We start from the raw sequence: 25088 nt of genomic DNA on the forward strand, positions 1-25088 counted from the left end.
CCAATAATGTTTGTACCATGTTTTGTGCTGCTACCATGTTGTGTTGCTACTATGTTGTTGTCATGTTGTGTTGCTACCATGCTGTGTTGTCATGAGTTGCTGCCTTGCTATGTTGTTGTCTTAGGTCTCTCTTTATGTAGTGTTGTGTTGTCTCTCTTGTCGTGATGTGTTTTGTCCTATATTTATATATATATATTATTTTTAATCCCAGCCCCCATCCCCAGAGGAGGCTTTTTTGCCTTTTGGTAGTTTATTTGGGTAATTTATTTAAAAAAAGGTTAAATAAAAATAATAAATCTAAATAAATCCATGATAAAGGATCCATCTCTTGACTGTCTCCTCCTCTTCTATCGCTCACATTAATAGACACTAAGTGGAAACTGGTCACAATCTTCACCGACATGAAAATAAAATTACTTTTAGGGGAAAAAAACAATACTCGAAACACATTTGTTACACAACATTAACAGATCGGTCTTGTAATCGAACACTTACGTAGTAGTTAGTAGTGAGTAGTTGTACTACACACTATCATAGTATTTCAAGACTTGTGAGGAAAATGCTTGCGAAATGTGTTGGAATGGAGCAGGTATGGCTGGTAAATCTATACGTTTCGAATACCATTGCAGACACCTTGAACTCCCCTAAGCCATAACCTTCAGAGACCAGTCTAATATTAAACAACTGATCCAATTGTGGGGATTTTTTTTTCGGGTTCTCTATATTCATAAGTGCAGCGACAAATAACCACACACTGCTGAGCTGTGTTGAAACTACAAGATACACATCTTGTCACACCCTGACCATAGTTTTCTTTGTATGTTTCTATGTTTTGTTTTGTCAGGGTGTGATCTGAGTGGGCATTCTATGTTGGATGTCTAGTTTGTCTGTTTCTGTGTTTGGCCTGATATAGTTCTCAATCAGAGGCAGGTGTTAGTCATTGTCTCTGATTGGGAGCCATATTTAGGTAGCCTGTTTTGTCATTGTGGCTTGTGGGTCATTGTGAGTTGTGGGTGATTGTCTATGTTAGTTGCTTGTGTCAGCACAGTTCTCATTATAGCGTCACGGTTGTTATTCGTTTATTGTTTTGTATTCAGTGTTCAGTGCTTTCTTTAATTAAAAAATCATCATGAACACATACCACGCTGCATTTTGGTCCGCTCCGTACGACGATCGTGACACATCTCTATCGATCTGAATGCAAGTTATTTAAAGCCTAATATTATGATGTGATACATTTATTAGAGCAGCACCTTAACTGGAAACACTGAGTGTGAATAGAGACAGTAATATGCATGTATAGTAAAAACAAGTGTAAAAACCAACACACAGACTGTGTTTGTGTGTGTGTGTACTTTGGCAGCATCTAAGACACACCCACCCCTTCTCAGCCTCCAACTTATAGCCCTGCACACTGCTGCTATTGACTCACTCCTCCCCATGACCAAACAGAGAACAGAGCAGCACTCCGAGCTCCTCTCTCACCCTACGCTCATCTCACCACACCTGGGATCCACATCCAGCCGTCCCTCTTCTGCTATCAGACAACCAAAGGAACCATGGTGCTCTACCACAGGGAGTTTGACAAGGCAGGCAAGGCAGCCGGTCTCCAGATATGGAGGATAGAGAAGATGGAGCTGGTCCCTGTGCCTGAGAACCTGCACGGGAACTTCTATGTTGGGGACGCGTATGTGGTCCTCCACACTGTCAAACAGCGGGATAGCTGCTTCTACGATCTGCACTACTGGCTGGGTGAGAGAGTGTGTGTGTGCTTTAGTGCGTGTTTCCTCAGGCTGTTCAGCAGGATGTCACATGCTGGATGATTTGTTTACTGACGGAGGCTTATCAAACATTGGAGATGAATGTGAACATATTTTAGGGAGTGCCTCATAGATGTTAACGTTTTATATCTACAGGCTGAAATCAACAGCATCATTTTATCATAATATTGTCATTAACATTAATAACAACAAAAACAACCAAAACAACTTAGCATCAAAGGCCATATGGTACTAACAGTGTTATAACACATTCAGTTCGTCATAGGATCATATCTGTGTAGATGTATTCATATAGGAGAAGAACAGGTTGTACATACAAGACAGAACCAGAGAGATGGTTTGGCTTGTATTGGAGAAGGAATGGTGACACCACAAATTCAGATATAGGATGCTAACGATGTTGAGAAAGATGGTTGAGAAATGGATACAATAATCACTATTATGTGGTTTTCAGTTAAATGTTTCAGTTAATACTCTGTGCCCATTCACACTCTGAATGGCACACATACGTAATCCATATCTCAATTGTCTCGAGGCTAAAATATCCTTCTTTAACCTGTCTCCTCCCCTTCATCTACACTGATTGAAGTGTATTTAACAAGTGACATCAATAAGGGATCATAGCTTTCACTTGGATTCACCTGGCCTGTCTATGTCAAGGAAGAAGAGGTGTTCCTAATGTTTCGTACACTCAGTGTATGTGTTATTGTCCCCCATAGTAGTGTCACTGTCATTTCACAACTGTGTGAGCCCTCGAGGTGCTGTTGTCTGTTACTGTAGACAGAAGAAAGTCAACCAATTTTGTCATCAGCTGAGCTAAAAGAAAGTTTTGCCTGAAGTAGGAAACAAAAGTGATGATCTGGTTAAAGGCCAGGCGAGTTGCCATATCCTGACGCTTCCTGGACAATTCTCAGATTTTAAGATTCTGAGATAAGGACATTCCAGGTAGAGGTCGTAAACTATATCAGTCATCTTTGCACACATCATGGGACGGTGATGTTTTCCCTTCCTATCAGGACTATAGCCACTCTGGAAAATAATCAAGGCGTTTCATGAACCTTTGAGTAACTACTCTGTTCAGCTGTCTCAGAGTACACACTACCTGAGAGTACTGTCAGATTAAGGTAGATTATTGTAGAAACATGGTGTTGTACAGCTGTTGTGGTGGAGCTATGGAACCATGCATGTCAAGTCTACTGATCTGTAACACTAGCTTCCTTCCTTGACACTTCTCTCTCTCGCTCTCTCTCTCCCCACTCACCAAATCCCATCTGAATACAAACATCAATAGCACCACTAAGATGTTAGGTTGTCCTTCCTCTCCTCCCGCATCCCCCCATCATCATCATCATGAATCATTAACCAGAAACGACACTAATGGACCTCCGATAGGTTTCCTTGCCATTCTGCTTGCTGCTATGGGCTTTAATTTCTTCCTCATTGTGACTTGGTATGACATGGACTGTTAACCATGAGGCCTTCAAGGTATCCCGAACAGGATGCCAGATCCTGAGATTAAACCTCTGTAGTGGTGTTTATTTTGTATTTAACCTTTATTTAACTAGTCAGTTAAGAACAAATTCTTATTTACCAAAAGGCAAAAGGCCTTGTGCAAGGACAGGGCTGGGATTTAAAATAACAAATATAGGACTAAACACACATCACGACAAGAGAGACACCACAACACTACATAAAGAGAGACCTGACAGCGCATGCAACACATGACAACACAACATGGTACAGTAGCAACACCACATGACAACAACTTGGTAGCAACACAACATGGCAGCAGCACAACATGGTACAGTAGCAGCACAAAATATGGTACAAACATTATTGGGAAATAAAAACATTATTGGGCACAGACAACAGCACAAAGGTCAAGAAGGTAGAGACAATAATACATAACGCGAAGCAGATACAACTGTCAGTAAGAGTGTCCATGATTGAGTCTTTGAATGAAGAAAGTGTTTGTTGCAGCTCGTTCCAGTCGCTAGCTGCAGTGAACTGAAAAGAGGAGCGACCCAATGATGTGTGTGCTTTGGGGATTTTTAACAGAATGTGAGTGGCAGAACGGGTGGAGGATGAGGGTTGCAGTAGATATCTCAGACAGGGGGGAGTGACGCCTAAGAGGGTTTTATAAATGTGCATCAACCAGTGGGTTTTGCGACGGGTATACAGAGATGACCAGTTTACAGAGGAGTATAGAGTGCAGTGATGTGTCCTATAAGGAGCATTGGTTGCATATCTGATGGACGAATGGTAAAGAACATCTAGCCGCTATAGAGCACCGTTACCTGCAATCTATAAATTACATCTCCGTAATATAGCATGGGTAAGATGGTCATCTGAATCAGGGTTAGTTTGGCAGCTGGGGTGAAAGAGGAGCAATTACGATAGAGGAAACCAAGTCTAGATTTAACTTTAGCCTGCAGCTTTGATATGTGCTGAGAGAAGTGTACTGTCTAGCCATACTCCCAAGTACTTGTATAAGGTGACTACCTCAAGCTTTAAACCCTCAGATGTAATAATCACACCTGTGGGGCATTCTTCTTACCAAACCACATGACCTTTTTTTTGGAGGTGTTCAGAACAAGGTTAAGGGCAGAGAAAGCTTTGTTGTAGTGCGTTTAACACAAAATCCTGGGAGGGGCCAGCTGAGTATAATACTGTATCGTCTGCATATAAATGGATGAGAGAGCATCCTACTGCCTGAACTACAGTACGTTGTTGTAATGTATGGGTGGTGTACAGCCACCCATACATTTACAATGGCAACATGCAAAGCTGGTAGACTCTGTTGCAGAGTGAAAATGCATTAAAGCACTAAAATAAAGCATACTATGAGCATTAGAGTCATAACATCAACCAGGCAGTTTGTGCTGAAGTTGTGCTAAAGTTCCTCTGTCTAAACTTGAACAGTCTCTCATTTCATACTAACATTTATCATATTGTATTTAAGTGCTGTACCACTCATGCTCTCTCCTCAGGTAAGGAGTGCAGCCAGGACGAGAGCACGGCGGCGGCCATCTTTACTGTTCAGCTGGATGATTTCCTAGGAGGGAAGCCTGTCCAGTACCGAGAACTGCAGGGGTTCGAGTCCACCGCCTTCACACGATACTTCAAGGGAGGCATCACATACAAAGTACGGTATTGTTTTACTGATGCATTTTATTTCACTAATATTAGATTTGTTCCTTTATCTGTGTTACTGCTATTTACTACTAGAGTATATGGTGTTATACTGAACCAGAACGCACACTTATTTTTTAGCAGTGAACATTCATTCCATTTGCCACATTTTACATGTCAGACCCTGGGCATCATATGCTGAAGGTCTTCTATTCAATAATCACTTGTTGCAACGTTTTGTTTGACCCTGACCATGGGCAGCAACAGTGACTCATGGGATGGAAAAGGAGCTTGGTGTAGAGGGAAAAGGAGCTTGGTGTAGAGGGAAAAGGAGCTTGGTGTAGAGGGAAAAGGAGCTTGGTGTAGAGGGAAAAGGAGCTTGGTGTAGAGGGAAAAGGAGCTTGGTGTAGAGGGAAAAGGAGCTTGGTGTAGAGGGAAAAGGAGCTTGGTGTAGAGGGAAAAGGAGCTTGGTGTAGAGGGAAAAGGAGCTTGGTGTAGAGGGAAAAGGAGCTTGGTGTAGAGGGAAAAGGAGCTTGGTGTAGAGGGAAAAGGAGCTTGGTGTAGAGGGAAAAGGAGCTTGGTGTAGTGGGAAAAGGAGCTTGGTGTAGAGGGAAAAGGAGCTTGGTGTAGAGGGAAAAGGAGCTTGGTGTAGAGGGAAAAGGAGCTTGGTGTAGAGGGAAAAGGAGCTTGGTGTAGAGGGAAAAGGAGCTTGGTGTAGAGGGAAAAGGAGCTTGGTGTAGTGGGAAAAGGAGCTTGGTGTAGAGGGAAAAGGAGCTTGGTGTAGAGGGAAAAGGAGCTTGGTGTAGAGGGAAAAGGAGCTTGGTGTAGAGGGAAAAGGAGCTTGGTGTAGTGGGAAAAGGAGCTTGGTGTAGAGGGAAAAGGAGCTTGGTGTAGAGGGAAAAGGAGCTTGGTGTAGAGGGAAAAGGAGCTTGGTGTAGAGGGAAAAGGAGCTTGGTGTAGAGGGAAAAGGAGCTTGGTGTAGAGGGAAAAGGAGCTTGGTGTAGAGGGAAAAGGAGCTTGGTGTAGAGGGAAAAGGAGCTTGGTGTAGAGGGAAAAGGAGCTTGGTGTAGAGGGAAAAGGAGCTTGGTGTAGAGGGAAAAGGAGCTTGGTGTAGAGGGAAAAGGAGCTTGGTGTAGAGAGAAAAGGAGCTTGGTGTAGAGGGAAAAGGAGCTTGGTGTAGAGGGAAAAGGAGCTTGGTGTAGAGGGAAAAGGAGCTTGGTGTAGAGGGAAAAGGAGCTTGGTGTAGAGGGAAAAGGAGCTTGGTGTAGAGGGAAAAGGAGCTTGGTGTAGAGGGAAAAGGAGCTTGGTGTAGAGGGAAAAGGAGCTTGGTGTAGAGGGAAAAGGAGCTTGGTGTAGTGGGAAAAGGAGCTTGGTGTAGAGGGAAAAGGAGCTTGGTGTAGAGGGAAAAGGAGCTTGGTGTAGAGGGAAAAGGAGCTTGGTGTAGAGGGAAAAGGAGCTTGGTGTAGAGGGAAAAGGAGCTTGGTGTAGAGGGAAAAGGAGCTTGGTGTAGAGGGAAAAGGAAAACAGTTCTGTGTTCCACACGTTGTTTGTTTTCTTGGTCCTGAACATTTTGTGGTTTTCCGTAATATTGCCTAATCACTAGAAGGAAATACTTGACACGCTACCCTTGTTCAACCTCATAGGATACTTATAGGCCCTGACATTTCCTTTTGTATGTTGTTTCAGGGATGTTTGTGTTGGGTACTACGTAACTGTGTACCTTGTTTTGTATGTGATGTATAATACGTATGTATTAAATTCCCTCTTGAGGGCAATAAAGTATTCTATCCTAATCTACTCTTTTCTATTCTACTCTATTTTATTCTATTCTATTATATCCTGTTCTATTCTAGGCCGGAGGCGTGGCCTCTGGGTTCCATCACGTGGTCACCAACGACCTGTCAGCTCTGAGACTATTCCACATCAAAGGTCGCCGTGTCGTCAGGGCAACCGAGGTCACCCTCAACTGGTCCAGCTTCAACAGAGGGGACTGCTTCATCGTGGACCTGGGAGCAGTATGTTTTGATTGATTGATCTACCGATTGACTGATTAAGTAATTGATGGATCGGTAGATTGTACTCTGGCCTCCCTAGATATAGAACATGTATCAATGATATAGTGTCTATGGTAGTAACACTGCCTCTGCCAAGAGGTCCAGACTTTCATGGCACATATCGTAGTGCCCTCAGTGGCCCTGTAACAACAGTTAATTTGTTTGACTGTCACTATCCTGAGAAATCTGACTCATTGCCTAGACTTCACTGTATAAGCAAACTTCAAATTCTGCTGAAACACAAACATTGTCAGTTCGGCTTGAGTTCTTATTAAATCCCAAACATATGAAGGCCTGTGGTATGTTGACTTAAGGTGGGTATCAAGATAATAAGTTTACCTAATTAAATTCGAAAGCTATTCTCTTCTGTTTGAATATTGCCAGAAGCAGTGACCCTGTGGTGACCCAACAGTGACCCACTGGTTTTGAACTGGGGTTGTCTGATTGCCACAAGATTGTGTTAGTTAGCCCTCGAAGCTAAAGCCTTTATGCACCTGGAACTTCAAAAAGTGTGCAACAGTCCTCTTTCCAACTGAACCATATCTGTTACCTGTCTCTAGGTTATCTACCAGTGGTGCGGTTCAGAGTGCAACAAGTTTGAGCTCCTGAAGGCAGCACAGGTGGCTGCCGGTATCCGTGACAATGAGAGGAATGGCCGAGCAAAACTGGTTGTCGTGGAGGAAGGGAGAGAGCCGTCTACGTTAACTGAGGTGACAGATGTTCATTCAACACAACATTTAACTTTCATTCCCTAGTCTAGTGTTTGTACTCTTGAATTGAAATTAGCTGCAAAACTGTATGACAGTTAAGTAATCTACTTTTGTGTGCCATCATTTCGCTATCTCCATTGTCAATGTTATCTTCGTGGTTTTTGTCTTTGTGTTTTTACCTGTCAACCCTAACAGGTCCTCGGCAACAAGCCAAATCTACCAGAAGGTGATGACAATGACGATATGGTGGCAGATATCTCCAACAGGAAGATGGCCAAACTCTACATGGTATGGTCACACTCTTACACACACACACACACACACACACACACACACACACACACACACACACACACACACACACACACACATTCAAACTCATCTCGTTGTTGTTCCTTCCAGGTATCTGATGCATCCGGAGCGATGCAGGTGACCCTGGTCTCAGAGGAGAACCCGTTCTCTCAGAGCCATCTGCTGTCTGACGAGTGCTTCATCCTGGACCACGGGAAGAGCAGGATGATCTTCATCTGGAAAGGTACGTATTTAAACTGCTGAACATCTTTATCTTGACAAATCATCTAAATTCATCCCTCATCCTTTTATACCTCCCACCTTTTATGTACCTCTTCTTCTGCATGAATCATCCAACATCACCCATAAAGGCCGTAACGCCAACCCCAGCGAGAGGAAGACTGCCATGAAGACTGCTGAGGGCTTCATCAAGCAGATGGGCTACCCACCTAACACACAGGTGCATGCTCGTTATCATACATCTAGCATCAGTCATAATTGCTATGTTTGAATCATTTGGTTGAATCAACTCGTGACTCAAATATCATGTCAGTTCACGTCCTGCTAAACTGATCGGGACTGAAGGGGAGTTGATCTCCAACCCTGACGTTCATAGGAACAACTCTTTATCTCCAGATCCAGGTACTTCCAGAGGGTGGGGAGACTCCTATCTTCAAACAGTTCTTCCAGGGGTGGAGGGATAAGAACCAGAGCGAGGGGTTCGGGAAAGTATTTGTGACCGAGAGGATTGCTAAGATACACCAGGTGGAGTTCGATGCCTCCAAGCTCCATGAGTCCCAAAGCATGGCAGCCCAGCATAACATGGTGGACGACGGCACAGGGGACACTCAGGTACAGGACCAAGTGTTACCACCACAAGACGTGGTTAGCCCACTGAGCTAAGGTCTAAGCTATAGGTCGGGACACTAACACAGGCCTTCGGGTATCAGGCAAGCTTCCTCGTTACGCAAGTGTTACAAGGAGTGAATAAGCATATATGCTAATACATGCTAATGTACAAATGAGTCAGGTGTTTTATTCCACTGACAATCCCAATCACATAGATTGTTAAACAAATGATAGTAGAATAACCAGCCAGATGCATGTTTCATGTTCCAGATCTTCAGAGTGGAGAGCAGTGGTCGCGTCCCAGTTGACCCAAAGACGTATGGTCAGTTCTATGGAGGAGACTGTTACATCATCCTCTATACATATCAGAGAGGACAGATCATCTACACCTGGTCAGTCTGGTACACCTGTACTTATATATTCAATTAGATTGGTTGGTTGGTTGGTTGATTGGTTGGATGGGTGGGTAGATGGATGGATTGATCCCAATACTTCCTGTGGCAGGCAGGGGGCTAGCAGCACTCTAGATGAGCTCACAGCTTCAGCCTTCCTAACTGTGGAGCTGGATCGCTCTCTGGGAGGGAACGCAGTTCAGGTAGGACTAACCCAAATTAAGATGAGCATCTCTTATTGTTCAATGTCTATGAATGTCCAATGGAAATGTGTGTTCTGCTTTATCCCAACCCCTCTGAAAGACAACCACACACACACTGAGGCTGAAGAGGTTGGAGCAGATCACCTCGGTGGAAATGTGTCAAAACTGTATAAAGTTTGTAAATTGATGTTTTTTATATCACAGCAGTAAAGTGTGATACTAGAGGATGTTATTCTCTCCAGTCTACTGTGTATTAAATCCCCTAATTTGACTGCCGTATCAGGGTTTACTTTCCATGCCTTCGGGGCAGAACGGAATCTTTTCTCTGTATGTGAAATTGGCATCCCTTAATCTGATTCAACGATTTATGACCAACAGGTAGCACAGGGTGCTGCTTGTAGAGAGACACTGGGAGATTCTCAATTGGTTTTACTAACTCTCTTGTCCCCTCCATTTTTTGAAAAAGTTGAAAGGTAATCAAGAGGAGGGGAGGAATGGAAATGTGGAAACAAATTCACTTGTATGAAATGAGACTCTCCTTCTCCACTCGTGCATCATCAAGCAAACCAAGAGAGTAAGACTGTAAGGTTCTATCTGCAAAAAGATGATTCTGAGATGTTTGGTTTTTAAAGTTCCAACCACTCATTGTTTTGCATGGTATCAGCTATTTTTATCTTGTATTATTTTAAACTTAATTACATGAATTGGGGGAATTTACAGTGCTACTGTTGAAGTCGGAAGTTTACATAAACCTTACATTTAAACCTTACATTTAAACTCAGTTTTTCACAATTCCTGACATTTAATCAGAGTAAAAATTCCGTCTTAGGTCAGAAAAGATCACAACTTTATTTTAAGAACGTGAAATGCCAGAATAATAGTAGAGAGAATGATTTATTTCAGCTTTTATTTCTTTCATCACATTCCCAGTGGATCAGAAGTTTACATACACTCAATTCGTATTTGGTAGCATTGCCTTTAAATTGTTTAACTTGGGTCAAACGTTTCGGGTAGCCTTCCACAATAAGTTGGGTGAATTTTGCCCCCTTCCTCCTGACAGAGTTGGTGTAACTGAGTCAGGTTTGTAGGCCTCCTTGCTTGCACACGCTTTTTCAGTTCTGCCCACAAATTCTCTATAGGATTGAGGTCAGGGATTTGTGATTGTCACTCCAATACCTTGAATTTGTTGTCCTTAAGCAATTTTGCCACAACTTTGCTTGCAAGTATGCTTGGGGTCCATTTGGAAGACCCATTTGCGACCAAGCTTTAACTTCCTGACTGATGTCTTGAGATGTTGCTTCACTATATCCACAATTTTCCTACCTTATGATGCCATCTATTTTGTGAAGTGCCTCCTGCAGTCCCTACTGCAGCAAAGCACCACCACAACATGATGCTGTCATCCCCGTGCTTCACGGTTGGGATGGTGTTCTTCGGCTTGCAAGCCTCCCCCTTTTTCCTCCAAACATAACGATGGTCATTATGGCCAAACAGTTCTAATTCAATTTCATCAGACCAGAGGACATTTCCCCCAAAAGTATGATCGTTGTTCCCATGTGCAGTTGCAAATCGTAGTCTGGCTTTTTTATGGCGGTTTTGGAGCAGTGGCTTCTTCCTTGCTAAGCAGCCTTTCAGGTTATGTCGATATAGGACACATTTTACTGTGGATATAGATACTTTGTACCTGTTTGCTCTAACATCTTCACAAGGTCCTTTGCTGTTGTTCTGGGATTGATTTGCACTTTTCACAAGTACGTTCACCTCTAGGAGACAGAATACATCTCCTTCCTGAGCAGTATGACGGCTGCGTGGTCCCATGATGTTTATACTTGCATACTATTGTTTGTACAGATGAACGTGGTACCTTCAGGTGTTTGGAAATTGCTCCCAAGGATGAACCAGACTTGCAGAGGTCTACAATTATTTTTCTGTAGTCTTGGCTGATTTCTTTTGATTTTCCCATGATGTCAAGCAAAGAGGCACTGAGTTTGAAGGTAGGCTGGAAATACATCCACAAGTACACCTCCTATTGACTCAAATTATGTCAATTAGTCTATCAGAAGCTTTAAAGCCATGACATCATATTCTGGAATTTTCCAAGCTGTCAACAGTCACAGTCAACTTAGTGTATGTAAACTTAGTGTATGTAAACTGGAATTGTGATACAGTAGATTATAAATTAAATAATATGTCTGCAAACAATTGTCGGAAAAATTACTTGTGTCATGCACAAAGTAGATTTGCCAAAACTATAGTTTGTTAACAAGAAATTTGTTGAGTGGTTGAAAAACTAGTTCTAATGACTACAACCTAAGTCTATGTAAACTTCCGACTTCAACTTCAATTATGTAGATAAACATTGAACAGAACAAAGCTATGTCAATAGCTGAATTTGGACAAAAATACAGATGGAACCTTTTAGCCCAAACTTTCAAAATGATGTTTACAGGGGAGGATTCCCAAAATAAATGTGTAAAGTGATACAACAAATGTAGCTAGTTGTGGCAGATATTTTATAGATAAACATTAAGTAGAGTATTGTTTTTAAATGTGTGCATGCTTTTCTCCATCAAGAAAACAACAGCTGATTCAAAGGGGTGTGGCATATTGTAAAACACTTCTGTGCTAGATGCCGTGAGGATGCTCTTGTGCATCCTCTGTCAAAAAAGGTAATTGAGGAGTGGAGCAGACGCCTTCGTTTGCCTACTAACGAATTGACCACTTATCAGTTTCTGGGTCATGGAGGAGAGAGGACAGAGGAGTCCAGGAGAGGACGTTCTTTTTGGCCAAATGAGAATCTCCCACTGTATATGTGTTATAGTGCCCCCTAATGACTGTCTGTACAACATAGGTCTCTACCTTGCCCTCCAGCTATGGCTTCGCTATCCATGACCTCCTGTACCAAATTGCATATGCGTTAATAATCTATTTTGGTTTCCTAGGTGAGAGTGTCCCAAGGTAAAGAGCCTGCCCATCTCCTGAGTCTGTTCAAAGACAAGCCCCTCATCGTGTACAAGAGTGGTACCTCACGCATCGGAGGCCAGGCACCTGCGGCCCCCACACGCCTGTTTCAGGTCCGACGTAACCTGGGCACCATCACACGCATCGCAGAGGTTAGAATGTTCTCCCACACAGACACACACCTATGATTGTTTCATTGGCAGTGATGGAAGGTAAACACACATAAATGGAGTTTACACATTTTTCTGAAAAGGGTTTATGCACCGATCATGCTAAATGACATTTCTGATGCTCGTTTGTGGTTTCCTGTCATCTAGATGGAGGGCAGCATTTCCTCAGCTTTTATTCTCACCACTAGATCCCAGTTGCCTTGTCTGTTGTCTGTTGTGTGTTGTGTGTTGTGGTAGGTGGAGGTGGAGGCTGGCAGCCTGAACTCTAACGATGCCTACCTGCTGAAGATGCCCGCGGGGCAGAGCTACCTGTGGGTGGGTAAGGGCGCCATCGAGGACGAGGAGCGGGGAGCCCGGTACCTGAGTCAGGTGCTGAAGTGTCAGACACAACGCATCGTAGAGGGACAGGAACCAGGTGAGAACACAGATTCCTTGGCCTGGGCCCATATTCAGAAAGTGTCTCAGGGGAGGAGTACTAATCCAGTACCAGTTTTCCTTTAAACTCATAATAAGTAAGAGTATATGGACAGGGTCCTGCTATTGGATCAGAACTGCTGCTCTGAGAAGCTTTATGAATATGGGCCCTGATATGGCACCATTATAATGATGTGTGATGTAGTACTCAGGACAGTCACCAGGGGTCACACTGAGACAAGGAAAGTTTTGAGGCAGATTGAGGATTTTAGTCCTAAAATGAATATGACCAGTTCAAGATGCACAGAAACTCAAGCAGATGTGTTATGTTTGGTTGTAGCGGACCTCTGGGCAGCGTTAGGGGGGAAGAAGGAGTACCAGACATCAGAGAGACTGGAGAGTAGCCGCACTCAACAACCTCGCCTGTTCGCCTGCTCCAACAAGACTGGCAGGTTCATAGTGAGTACCACACACACATGCTCACCCACACACACACGCACGCAAACACACACACACACACACGCAAATAGATAGCTAGCTAGATAGATTATAAATGCTGTCTACAGATTGAGGAGGTTCCAGGAGAGTTCAGTCAGGAGGACCTGGCAGAGGATGACGTGATGCTGTTGGACGTCTGGGATCAGGTATGGAGCTTGTTACCCTTCCCCAAATTAAAATGTTCAGCCCATTTTTACCTCTATGGAGGTTGAATTATATTGATGTTAATGTTTTGTGATAGGTGTTTATCTGGATTGGCAAAGATGCCAATGAAGTTGAGAAAACTGAATCTGTAAAATCTGGTGAGTTTTGGTCTTTGTCTTGTGTGTATATGGTAGTTAATTTTTCATATAGTAAGTTTAATGTATAGTTTAATATGTCGCCTCTTCACTGTCGACGTTGAGACTGGTGTTTTGCGGGTACTATTTAATGAAGCTGCCAGTTGAGGACTTGTGAGGCATTTGTTTCTCAAACTAGACACTCTAATGTACTTGTCCTCTTGCTCAGTTGTGAACCGGAGCTTCCTGCTCCTCTTTCTATTCTGGTTAGAGCCAGTTTGCGCTGTTCTATGAAGGGAGTAGAACACAGCGTTGTACAAGATCTTCAGTTTCTTGGCAATTTCTCGCATGGAATATCCTTCATTTCTCAGAACAAGAATAGACTGACGAGTTTCAGAAGAAAGTTCTTTGTTTCTGGCCATTTTGAGCCTGTAAACTAACCCACAAATGCTGATGCTCCAGATACTCAACTAGTGTAAAGAAGGCCAGTTTTATTGCTTCTTTAATCAGAACAACAGTTTTCAGCTGTGCTAACATAATTGCAAAAGGGTTTTCTAATGATAAATTAGCCTTTTCAAATGATAAACTTGGATTAGCTAACACCACGTGTCATTGGAACACAGGAGTGATGGTTGCTGATAATGGGCCTCTGTACGCCTATGTAGATATTCCATTAAAAATCTGCGGTTTCCAGCTACAATAGTCATTTACAACATTAACAATGTCTACACTGTATTTCTGATCAATTTGATATTTTAATTGAATTGAATTGAATAGTTTTTCTTTCAAAAGCAAGGATATTTCTAAGTGACCCCAAACTTTTGAACGGTAGTGTGTATATATATATATTAGTGTATATCAGTATTTCCCTTTTAATATACACTGAGTGTACAAAACATTCATGCTCTTTCCATGACAAAGACTGATCAAGTAAATCCAGGTGAAAAAGCTATGATCCCTTATTGATATCACTTGTTGAATCTTCTTCAATCAGTGGAGATGAGCATTGAGATATGGATTGTGTATGTGTGCCATTCAGAGTGGCAAGACATAAGATATAACTGCCTTTGAACTTGATATAGTAGTAGGCGGCACGCACATTGGTTTGTGTCGAGAACTGCAACGCTGCTGGGTTTTTCACACTCAACAGTTTCCTGTGTGTATCGAGAATGGTCCACCACTCAAAGGACATCCAGCCAACTTGATACAACTGTGGGAAGCATTGGAGTCAACATGGGCCAGCATCCCTGTGGAACGCTTTTGATTCCTTGTACAGTCCATGCCCCTACGAACCGAGGCTGTTCTGAGGGCAAAGGGGAGGGCAACTCAATATTAGGAAAGTGTTCCTGTCTGTTTTGTACACTCAGAAAAGAGTGTGTTCCCACTTCAAATACACTAGGGTTTATCCCATTGATTGACCAGTGTCTATGTGCTCCCTTCCTTACAGCCAAGACATACATAGAGACGGATCCGGGGGTTCGGGATAAGAGGACCGCCATAGTGATGGTGAAGCAGGGTCATGAACCCCCCACCTTCACAGGGTGGTTCCTGGGCTGGGACATGGCACGCTGGGACTCACACACCGTGGCCAGGACCATGAAGACACTGCAGATTTAGCATAAATGAATCCCAACAGTTATAACACTGTAATAACACAGTTTAGACATTTATAACATTCCCTCTGTATTCAGCCAAGGGTTTACAGATACTAGTGTGAAATGAGGGTTAACTAGACATTCATGGACTAGTGTTGGGCTAAGGAAGCACAAAGTACTTCACTTGTATTTGTATTGGTTTGCTTTACTTTTAGGCCTGCTATGTGTCATTTTATTTGACATTTGAGTCATTTAGCAGATGCTCTTATCCAAAGCAACATACTGTAGCGAGTGCATACGTTCTTTTCTTTTTTCTTGCTGGTCCCCCGTGGGAATCAAACCCACAACCCTGGCATTGCAAGCACCATGCTCTACCAGCTGAGCACACGGGACATCGTCTGATGTGCACTGCTTGGACATCTTTGTTGTTTAAAAAAAAAAATGAAACCCGAAAATATATGATATATTATGTTGATTTGAATGCAGGTCTTTACATTTGGACTTCTATAACTGTCTGGAAATGAATGTTGCTATTTGGTTTTTTATGATAGAAAATGCGTAAAGCCTGCTGAGAGTTTTTCTTCTAATTTCACATTTCTGAAGTTGTTCTCAAATCTAGCCTAGCCTCGCGAGCTTATGTGAAGGATTTGATCATCAGTCTGGTAATTACGAGGCTAAAAGTCTAACCCAGGGGATCCCAACATTTTTGGCCCACAACACCGTTTTGATATCTGAATATTCTTGTGACCCCAACCGTGTGAAAAACACAGCCAATGTTAACTTTTCTTATTTGACTCTGTGGCAGACAATTGAAAAACATTCTAACATACTTTTAATGGGAGGCTATGACAGTCAATGGCAAATTAATCTGACATATAATGTCTCTAACATCCCCATCACTAATGAGATGGGTGTGCTAGATGAATGTCTCATCGGAGCATCTCATAGTCAGGGGGCTTGGTCAACAGTGGTCACGCTCAGACTGTGCTCATCCCTGCTGACACATCCAACCTGGGTCGATATTTGGTTTTAATGCAGATGAGAGCATGGTTTGCTTTTGAAAGACTCGAAATCAATCAATTAAATGTATTTATAAAGCCTTCTTACATCAACTGATGTCACAAAGTACTGTACAGAAACCCAGCCTAAAACCCCAAACAGCAAACAATGCAGGTGTAGAAGCACGGTAGCTAGGAAAAACTCCCTAGAAAGGAGTTGCTCCGGTTCGTTGCTCTAAAGAGTCCTTTCCTCTGAATCCACTGATTTGGTCACTCGTCTGTAGAACGTTTTCTATTTCCCCTGTATGCTGGCGTTCATTTGACCAAAATGTCTCTTAAATAGGCAAGGACACACATTAAATCCATTGTGAATGACAACATTTCCTCTCTCACTGCGAAAACCCCCCTCGATAACCACCAAGCCTCTGTGTGAAATAAGACATTGTCATGCTCAGGCCCCACATCTCCACATAGTTTTGTGAACAGGCGTGATTGCCATGGAGGTGGTTTGATGTAGTTTCCAATCTAAGTTACCTGCCGCAGTGCCTTCAGCCTTATTCTAAAATTGATTCAATAAAACAATTTCCTCAGCAATCTACACACAATACCCCATAATGACATAAGTGAAAACAGGTTTTTAGAAATGTTTAGAAATGTATTAAAAACAGAACCTAATTTACATAAGTATTCAGACGCTATGCTATGAACCTCTATATTAAGCTCAGGTGCATCCTGTTTACATTTGATCATCCTTGAGATGTTTCTATAACTGGATTGGAATCCGCCTGTGGTAAATTCAATTGATTGGACATGATTTGAACTCTTTGGCCTGAATGCCAAGCATCACGTCTGGAGGAAACCTGTCACCATCCCTACGGTGAAGCATGGTGGTGGAAGCATCATGCTGTGGGGATGATTTTCAGCAGCAGGGACAAGGAGACTCGTCAGGATCGAGGCAAAGATGAACGGAGCAAAGTACAGAGAGATCCTTAATGAAAACCTGCTCCAGAGCGCTCTGGACCTCAGACTGGGGCAAAGGTTGACCTTCCAGCAGGACAACGACCCTAAGCACACAGCCAAGACAATGCAGGAGTGGCTTCGGGACAAGTCTTTGAATGTCATTGAGTGGACCAACCAGAGCCCCGACTTGAACCTGATCGAACATCTCTGGAGAGACCTGGAAATAGCTGTACAGAGACCTTCCCCATTCATCTTGACAGAGCTTGACAGGATCTGCAGAGAAGAATGGGAGAAACTCCCCAAATGCAGGTGTGCCAAGCTTGTAGGGTCATAACCAAGAAGACTCAAGGCTGTAATCGCTGCCAAAGGTGCTTCAACAAAGTACTGAGTAAAGGGTCTGAATACTGATGTAAATATGATATTTCAGTTTATTTATTTTAATTTGCAAGAATCTTTTTTTAACTGTTTTTGCTTTGTCATTATGGGGTATTGCGTGTAGATTGTCATTATGGGGTATTGCGTGTAGATTGACATTATGGGGTATTGTGTGTAGATTGTCATTATGGGGTATTGTGTGTAGATTGACATTATGGGGTATTGTGTGTAGATTGACATTATGGGGTATTGTGTGTAGATTGTCATTATGGGGTATTGTGTGTAGATTGTCATTATGGGGTATTGTGTGTAGATTGACATTATGGGGTATTGTGTGTAGATTGTCATTATGGGGTATTGTGTGTAGATTGACATTATGGGGTATTGTGTGTAGATTGTCATTATGGGGTATTGTGTGTAGATTGACATTATGGGGTATTGTGTGTAGATTGACATTATGGGGTATTGTGTGTAGATTGACATTATGGGGTATTGTGTGTAGATTGATGAGGGAAAAAACAATGTAATCAATTTTATAATAAGTCTGTAACGTAACAAAATGTGGAAAAAGTGAAGGGGTCTCATTACTTTCCGAATGCACTGTAAGCTGGGGAGTTTCCTCTTGATTGCATAAATTCTTTGTTTAACAGCGTTATCTGACTTTGGCAATTGTTTTCACCATGTCAATTGCAGGCGGTAATATCAGTCTCTGTAATAGTGTATGGTTTCGTAGCGTAGCGGACCTAGACATTCACCATGGGAATGGCTAAGTGCCTTGGTCAAGTGCGACCTTTTTTCCATGATCTGTGGGTGCACTCTAGCTGAATTTTAGATTTTAGATTTGAATCATTTTAATAAACATTTTTAAGGTTAACCACATTACAATGATTTTGAGATATAAGGACAATATTATAATATATGTATTTTTCTAAAGATTTTTAAAATTCGCCTATGACCCCATTTTCATATCAGGCGACCCCTAGAGTGGATAGCCTGTCAAATTAACTTGTAATTCATATCTGACAATATTCTAGAACTTGAAAACGTCCCTTTTGATCACTTTACGATATTGAAAGAGGGACATAGGCTTTCCAATGGGGGATATCAGTTTCACTAGTAAATTGAGTGCACCATCCTACTGGACACATACGTCAATTCAACATCTATTCCACGTTGGTTCAATGTCAAATTACGTGGAAACAATGTTGACTCAACCAGTTTGTGACCTGTGGGATTTCACTGCATTCTCGTTTCAAATGTCAATTTCCCGCCATTCCAGTGTCTGGTCTGAGGTGCCTAATTTCAGATAGAACTATTGAAACCGCTAAGAGATCAGACCAGATCTGAGAGACCACCCAAACCACAGTAAATGTGTTATTGATGGTCCTCGCCCCCTTAAATAAAGGAAATCACCCTGCTCTATGATCTTGCATGATTGCTTTTTTACTCACATTGCACAGATATTCGGATCTAATTATACAATTATTTCAAAAAAATCGTCATACATTGGCCCTATCTTTATTTAAAAATATAAAGTTAGGCAGAACACATCTTTAAAAATATATATATCTAGATCTTCATATTCTTCATATTCGTGACGTTTGTTGCAATCAAAGAATCTTGAAAGTGAAAAATGAGCTAAATCTATCACCAGCCACACGTGTAGCCTATAGAGGAGTTCCAGATAAGAGACACGCACGGCTCTCCACCAATCGTACAAGGAGAAAATGTTCCACCAATCGGACAAGGAGAAAACGGAGCGCGCTGGGACGTTAACCACCCAGAGCTCGCGCTAGAAACATTCTGGGTTGAACCTGGGGTGCGGGAATGGAATAGAGAGGGAGTCCGTCTACTTTTATCTTTCAGTAGTCGTGTGATCGTGATAGTGAGCAAGAGAGAGGAGATCATACAGGAAACCCTGCAACGATTTTGCTTTCATGTTTTGGAAAGTCCATATGCCTACATTATAAAGGTAGGTGTGCAGTCTACAAATTATATAATTTTTTCCATGCATGGAGATTATGCACAGTACAATATGTGGAATAAATTAGCCTATACCCAACCCATCGTCGGCAGTTTTTCATGACGGCTTGTCTACCTAGACTGCCTGTTATTGAGTGCAAGATGATTGAGTAGCAAACTAGCAATAGCCTACTAATATATCAGAGCATTCGATTCATAGTTTTTTTTCTCATAGCACTTGTTGGCATAACACCTGTCTGCTTGTCAAGTCATTTGTTTTACCATTAGTGGTAGTAGGCTGATGTTGCGGTGTAACAGCTTCTTGATGGCCAGCAAGTCAGTCTTGTGTAGCCTAGATAATTCTCTCAATTTAGGATTTGGCAGAATAATGCCATTCCATGCTCTTGTGCTAACGGCAATGATCATCAACCCCGAAGACATTTCAAATAGGATTTTGGTTGGGAGCGCGCCGGCGTACTTGTTATTCAATGTCGATAGCCTACTGCCTATGAATGAGGATTAGCGTATGAAATCCTCCGAGCGCTAATCAATACGCTACATGTGCAAATAGTCTCCTCTTATTAATCTCCTACGTCCCGAAATATTAGATGTAAAGCCGTAAGAAAGAGGGGGAGAGAGTGAGTATATTCACTTCCAATGAGAAAGAGAATTAAGAGACTGTATAGGCCTAGGCTATATTAATTTACAGTTTAAAACCCCTCCAATTATAAAGCAGTAGACTGCTGTTCTTTTTGGTTGTTGAGTGCTTTTCACAGCTGCTTACATTGTATCCTCTCTCCTTTATTTCCAGGTGAATGCTGCAGCACAGCCCCCTCTGAAGGGAATGAGAAGCCTTGTGATTATTTGTTGACGCAGCACCAGCAGGACACTCCCCTGTCTCCCTCAACGTGAATAACAAGATGGGGAATGGATTATCAGACCAGATCTTCCCCAGCCTTCCTTCCTTCCAGGCCCTCCATATTGTCATCCTGGGTCTGGACTGCGCCGGGAAGACCACTGTCCTCTACCGCCTTCGCTTCAATGAGTTTGTGAACACGGTCCCCACTAAGGGATTCAACACGGAGAAGATCAAAGTGTCCCTGAGCGCGGGCGGAAAGTCCTGGCGGAAAGCGGCGTTCCACTTCTGGGACGTGGGCGGTCAGGAGAAGCTCCGCCCCCTGTGGCGCTCGTACACGCGGTGTGCTGACGGAATTGTGTTCGTGGTGGATTCCGTCGACATCGAGCGCCTAGAGGAAGCCAAGACGGAGCTCCATAAGATCACGAGGTTAGCGGAGAACCAGGGGGTGCCGGTTCTAGTGGTGGCCAACAAGCAGGACCTGAGGAACTCTCTGCCGCTTCACGAGATGGAGCGCTCTCTGGCGCTAGGGGAGCTGGGCAATGGAACGCCCTGGCACCTGCAGCCCGCCTGCGCTATCATAGGGGAGGGGCTACAGGAAGGTCTGGAGAAGCTCCACGCCATGATCAACAAACGGAAGAAGACACAGAAAGCTCAACAGAAGAAGAGATGATCTGAATAGTCGCGCACAAACACACAACTGCCATCTTGTTGGAGCTACACAAGGACTTAAGCTAACAATGGTGGTGGATGGGGACTCACCTGTTGTGGTGTTAACCATGAGCAGGACACGTGGTGTTGACTGTAGCATGATGTACTACAGTACCCACAATACTCAGTGTCTCGTGGAGCCATCAGTGATGGGTCCGCTGCTTGCCTGCCTGTCTGGTGGCTGAGTTGTATTAGTCATATGGAATGGGACTAAGTCTGTTCAGGGCTGTTGTCACTGTCCTCACTGGAACTGATGGAATACATTTTCATGGACTTTGGATGGCAACTATCCTGGCTGGCACAGCATCACAGGACAGTGGACACTAATGTATGTTTAAAGGAAGTGTTATTCTATACCATGAGGCACACAGGGGTTCTCAGAGACCAAACAATCAAAACACTGTTGAAGTGTCAGAAGTCAAATGTATTGTGTTCTGTCTACACTCTTAAGTGTTACAAATGTATGTAGCCTGCTTTTCAATCAGTTTGAAGCATGAAAACACATTGAAATGATCGGTTTACCAAAGCCTGTGTTGACAATGAGATTACATGTGGAAAACACAAAGGACAATCAAGTTGCAGTCAGTCACTTGTTAGTGTGACCTCAAAGTTAGTCTTCCAATCAGTCAGTATTCTGTCTCCATGTTGCTCAATGGAAGTCGAGAGGGTCTAGATAGACGAGTTTAGCATAAGCTTGATGATTCACTGAGAAGAGAATACAGAGATGGATGTTTTTAAACGATATGTAACAACCTTATTGTTTCATCAGTGATAAATGATAAGAATCTACAGCAGTTGGGCTATTTAATGTGACTATCATTTGGGTTAGGTGGGAGGTAGGGGTAAAAAAACAGCTGTCAGGCAGTGCGGTTGTCTTGTGTAATTCTGTTGATTTGACATGCTGGTTGGCTCAGCATACCCTGAATATTCTTTCCTGGCTTGGCTAGCTGTCTGATCTGGACCCTGTACTCCAGGTGTCCGGCATCTGTCAGATCCAGTCCTAGTACCAGCCTAAGACTGGGTGCAAGGACCTAAGTAGAATGAGGGTATCTGGAACGCACCCAAAATTTTAGATGGCGAAGTAGGGCTGGATCTGTAGATTTAGCCCTTCTTGGCTATCTACCTAAAACTTTGGGTGCGTTCCAGATACTCATTCTACTTCGGTCCTTGCAGTTAATAGGATTGTTATATCATGTTGATGTGGTTCCTAAGACATGAAATAGTTCCGCAGATGTAAAGATCTGATCAGATCTCAGACTTGTGCAGAGTTTGTGTACCTGGAACGCACCCATGGACTTCCATGTTGATAGAGGCACTTTATTGGTCTGTTTTCTGACCTTAGAACTTGCATCAGATTTTTGTATGAGGTTTATTATGATACTTAAAGAAGTGAAATGTTGATATTGCTTCGAAGGAAGCGTTACAAAAAATATATTGTTATGCTGTTATCACATTGGAATGTCAGTTGTCCCCCTGTTTACTGTGTGTGAGGGGTGCTCATATTTATGTATTTGTTTGTATAAATGTGTTCACCTTGAATAAAGCAACAATTAAACACTAACTTGATATTGAACCGTTTTTTTTCTCATCAAAGTGGTAAATTAATTTCCTAGATGGCATCAGACATTGGGTAACAGGTTTGAGTACTATTTTCAGAGGACGGATATTTACGTTGCGTTTCTGTCCTAGCTTATCAGCAGTTATATGGCATTTACACTGCATCAGGTGTTGGGGGCAAATAACATGTCCACTCACTATTTCCTCATGCAATAGGTTCCTGCCTTCATGTTCAGTGTAGAAACGGAGAATAACAAACTAGAGCGGCTGCACTGCAATCAGAATCAAGTGCGTTCATTTCACCGTCTACTGTTCAGACACACTATTTCACTTTTCACCAACCTGATCTCACTGCCTACGCCCCAAACCCCCTGAATTCAGTGGTGAATCAAATTCAGGTTCAACAGCCTCTCACTGTTAGCTAGAATTGAGTCTGGTGTTCTAAGGCTCATGAATATTCCTGAGAAACACAAGGAAAAGCCTGATCTACATAATGGACAGGGTCCTAATGGTGGGATTTTAAGCTGGGCACAGAACTGGATCAGGTGGTCTTGGGATCGAGGCTACTTACAGAACAGAAGAAACAGTATAACACGTTCTCATTACCAGCTGTTGAAAAGTCTTGTCTTATCTGGGGCTAGTTTCAATGGTGTTGGTGGCTGTGTTTGGAGAAGAGACAAGCGGACAGTTCTAGCCCAGGAGAACCTGCCCTCCTCAGAACCATAACAGACTAATACAGGGGGCATTGGTCAGAGATGACCCAGTAAGGAGTGATCTCTCTGGAAGGATTTCCCCTGTTAAGCCCTTTCCTGGTTATTGGATGGATGGAGGTGAGGGCACACACACATGCGCAGGCACGCCCACAGGTACACACACACAAACATATACACACACACACACACACAGCGGCTCCAGGTCACCCAGCTATATATCTGACAGGTATGGATAATGGAGGTGAAACTGAAAATGGCTCACAGTTCATTGTTTCAGAGATAAAAAAATGTAAAAAACGTTTATTTTACTAGGCAAGTCAGTTAAGAACAAATTCTCTCTATATGCATGTTCTCTCACTGCATGTTTGTCTACAGAAAACCTGGTCCTGCACCAACATTTTAAATAATTTATTATACATTTAATGGAGGAGCAACATGAACATTTTTGCAACTAAATAAGCAGTAGGGAACATAAATAATATTGATTTGGCTTTGTAAAGCTCCATACTACTCTGCTGTAAACGTTGGGATGAAACATTTCAATACTACACCTAACCAAGTTTGACTTTCTAATACATGTGTAAATGACTGAGCGACCGGCTAGGGCCTTGCCATGTCAATGGTGGCACACACTTTCTGTGACATCCCTTCTCCAGGCGAAATGGCCGTTTGCCCAGTGCCCATGTCAATGTTTCCATCATGACGTGTCAGTGACGTCAGACAGGTCTGTGTGGCACCAGAGGTTAAGGCCTCTCTGTTCCCATGGACAGGGGTACACACATACACACACACACAGGGTTGGGTAGGTTACTTTCTAAAAGTAATCTGTTACAGTTACTAGTTACCTGTCCAGAATTGTAATCAGTAATGTATCTTTTGGATTACCCAAACTCAGTAAAGTAATCTGATTACATTGAGTTACTTTTAGATTACTTTCCCTTTAAGGGGCGTTAGAAGAAGACAAAAATGTATGTTACCAACTTAACAACATCTATTGCAGGATAAATCAATGTTAAAGTTTACATAGCTTTCCATATATGGATGTTCAATGTTACTATATGGGTTGGTTATGTAGACTTCTTCTAACCCATCGCTTTCTACTACATATAATAATAAGATTAAATGATATCTTTACATTAAAAACCAAAGTCTATCAGAATTCCAGTCATTCCAGTAAATGTTTTACCCCTTGATCTTCAAGAATAGTACTTGGAAATATGGAAGTATAGATTAACCAAATTGTTTTACCTGAACATAACCCAAAACATAGGACTTAATAGCCAGCTGTGGTGTAAAGTATACTTTAAAGTACTACTTAAGTCGTTTTTTGGGGTATCTGTACTTTACTTTACTATTTATATATTTGACTACTTTTACTTTTACTTCACTACTTTCCTAAAGAAAATAATGTACTTTTTACTCCATACATTTTCCCTGACACGCAAAAGTACATTTTGCATGGCAAGCAGGACAGGAAAATGATCCAATTCACACACTTATCAAGAGAACACCCCTGGACACCGCTACTGCCTCTGATCTGGCACACTCACTAAACACAAATGCTTAGTTTGTAAATTATGTGTTGGAGTGTTCCCCTGGCTATCCGTAAATAGATCAAAACTAGAAAA

At 42.5% G+C, this 25088-nt stretch overlaps 2 protein-coding genes across 2 annotated transcripts; both read left to right on the forward strand.

Annotated features, from left to right (window-relative positions):
- The first annotated feature begins 1436 nt into the window (after nt 1-1436).
- Nucleotides 1437-16704, forward strand: LOC109903471 (adseverin-like). The gene is made up of 16 exons (XM_031788788.1): nt 1437-1752; nt 4772-4926; nt 6767-6928; nt 7528-7677; nt 7873-7965; nt 8080-8212; nt 8340-8428; nt 8605-8820; nt 9088-9209; nt 9322-9412; nt 12355-12525; nt 12781-12958; nt 13298-13416; nt 13524-13601; nt 13697-13757; nt 15181-16704. Exons 1-16 carry the CDS (start codon nt 1560-1562, stop codon nt 15348-15350), a joined length of 2181 nt encoding a protein of 726 aa, XP_031644648.1. The 5' UTR covers nt 1437-1559; the 3' UTR covers nt 15351-16704.
- Nucleotides 16705-18167: 1463 nt separating this feature from the next.
- Nucleotides 18168-22756, forward strand: LOC109903470 (ADP-ribosylation factor-like protein 4A). Its single transcript, XM_020500210.2, has 2 exons — nt 18168-19633; nt 20435-22756. The coding sequence occupies exon 2, from the start codon at nt 20544-20546 to the stop codon at nt 21150-21152; it is 609 nt and encodes a 202-aa protein (XP_020355799.1). The 5' UTR covers nt 18168-19633; nt 20435-20543; the 3' UTR covers nt 21153-22756.
- Nucleotides 22757-25088: the final 2332 nt, after the last annotated feature.

This window comes from Oncorhynchus kisutch, linkage group LG14, assembly GCF_002021735.2.
Source record: "Oncorhynchus kisutch isolate 150728-3 linkage group LG14, Okis_V2, whole genome shotgun sequence".
NCBI classification, from domain to species: domain Eukaryota; kingdom Metazoa; phylum Chordata; class Actinopteri; order Salmoniformes; family Salmonidae; genus Oncorhynchus; species Oncorhynchus kisutch.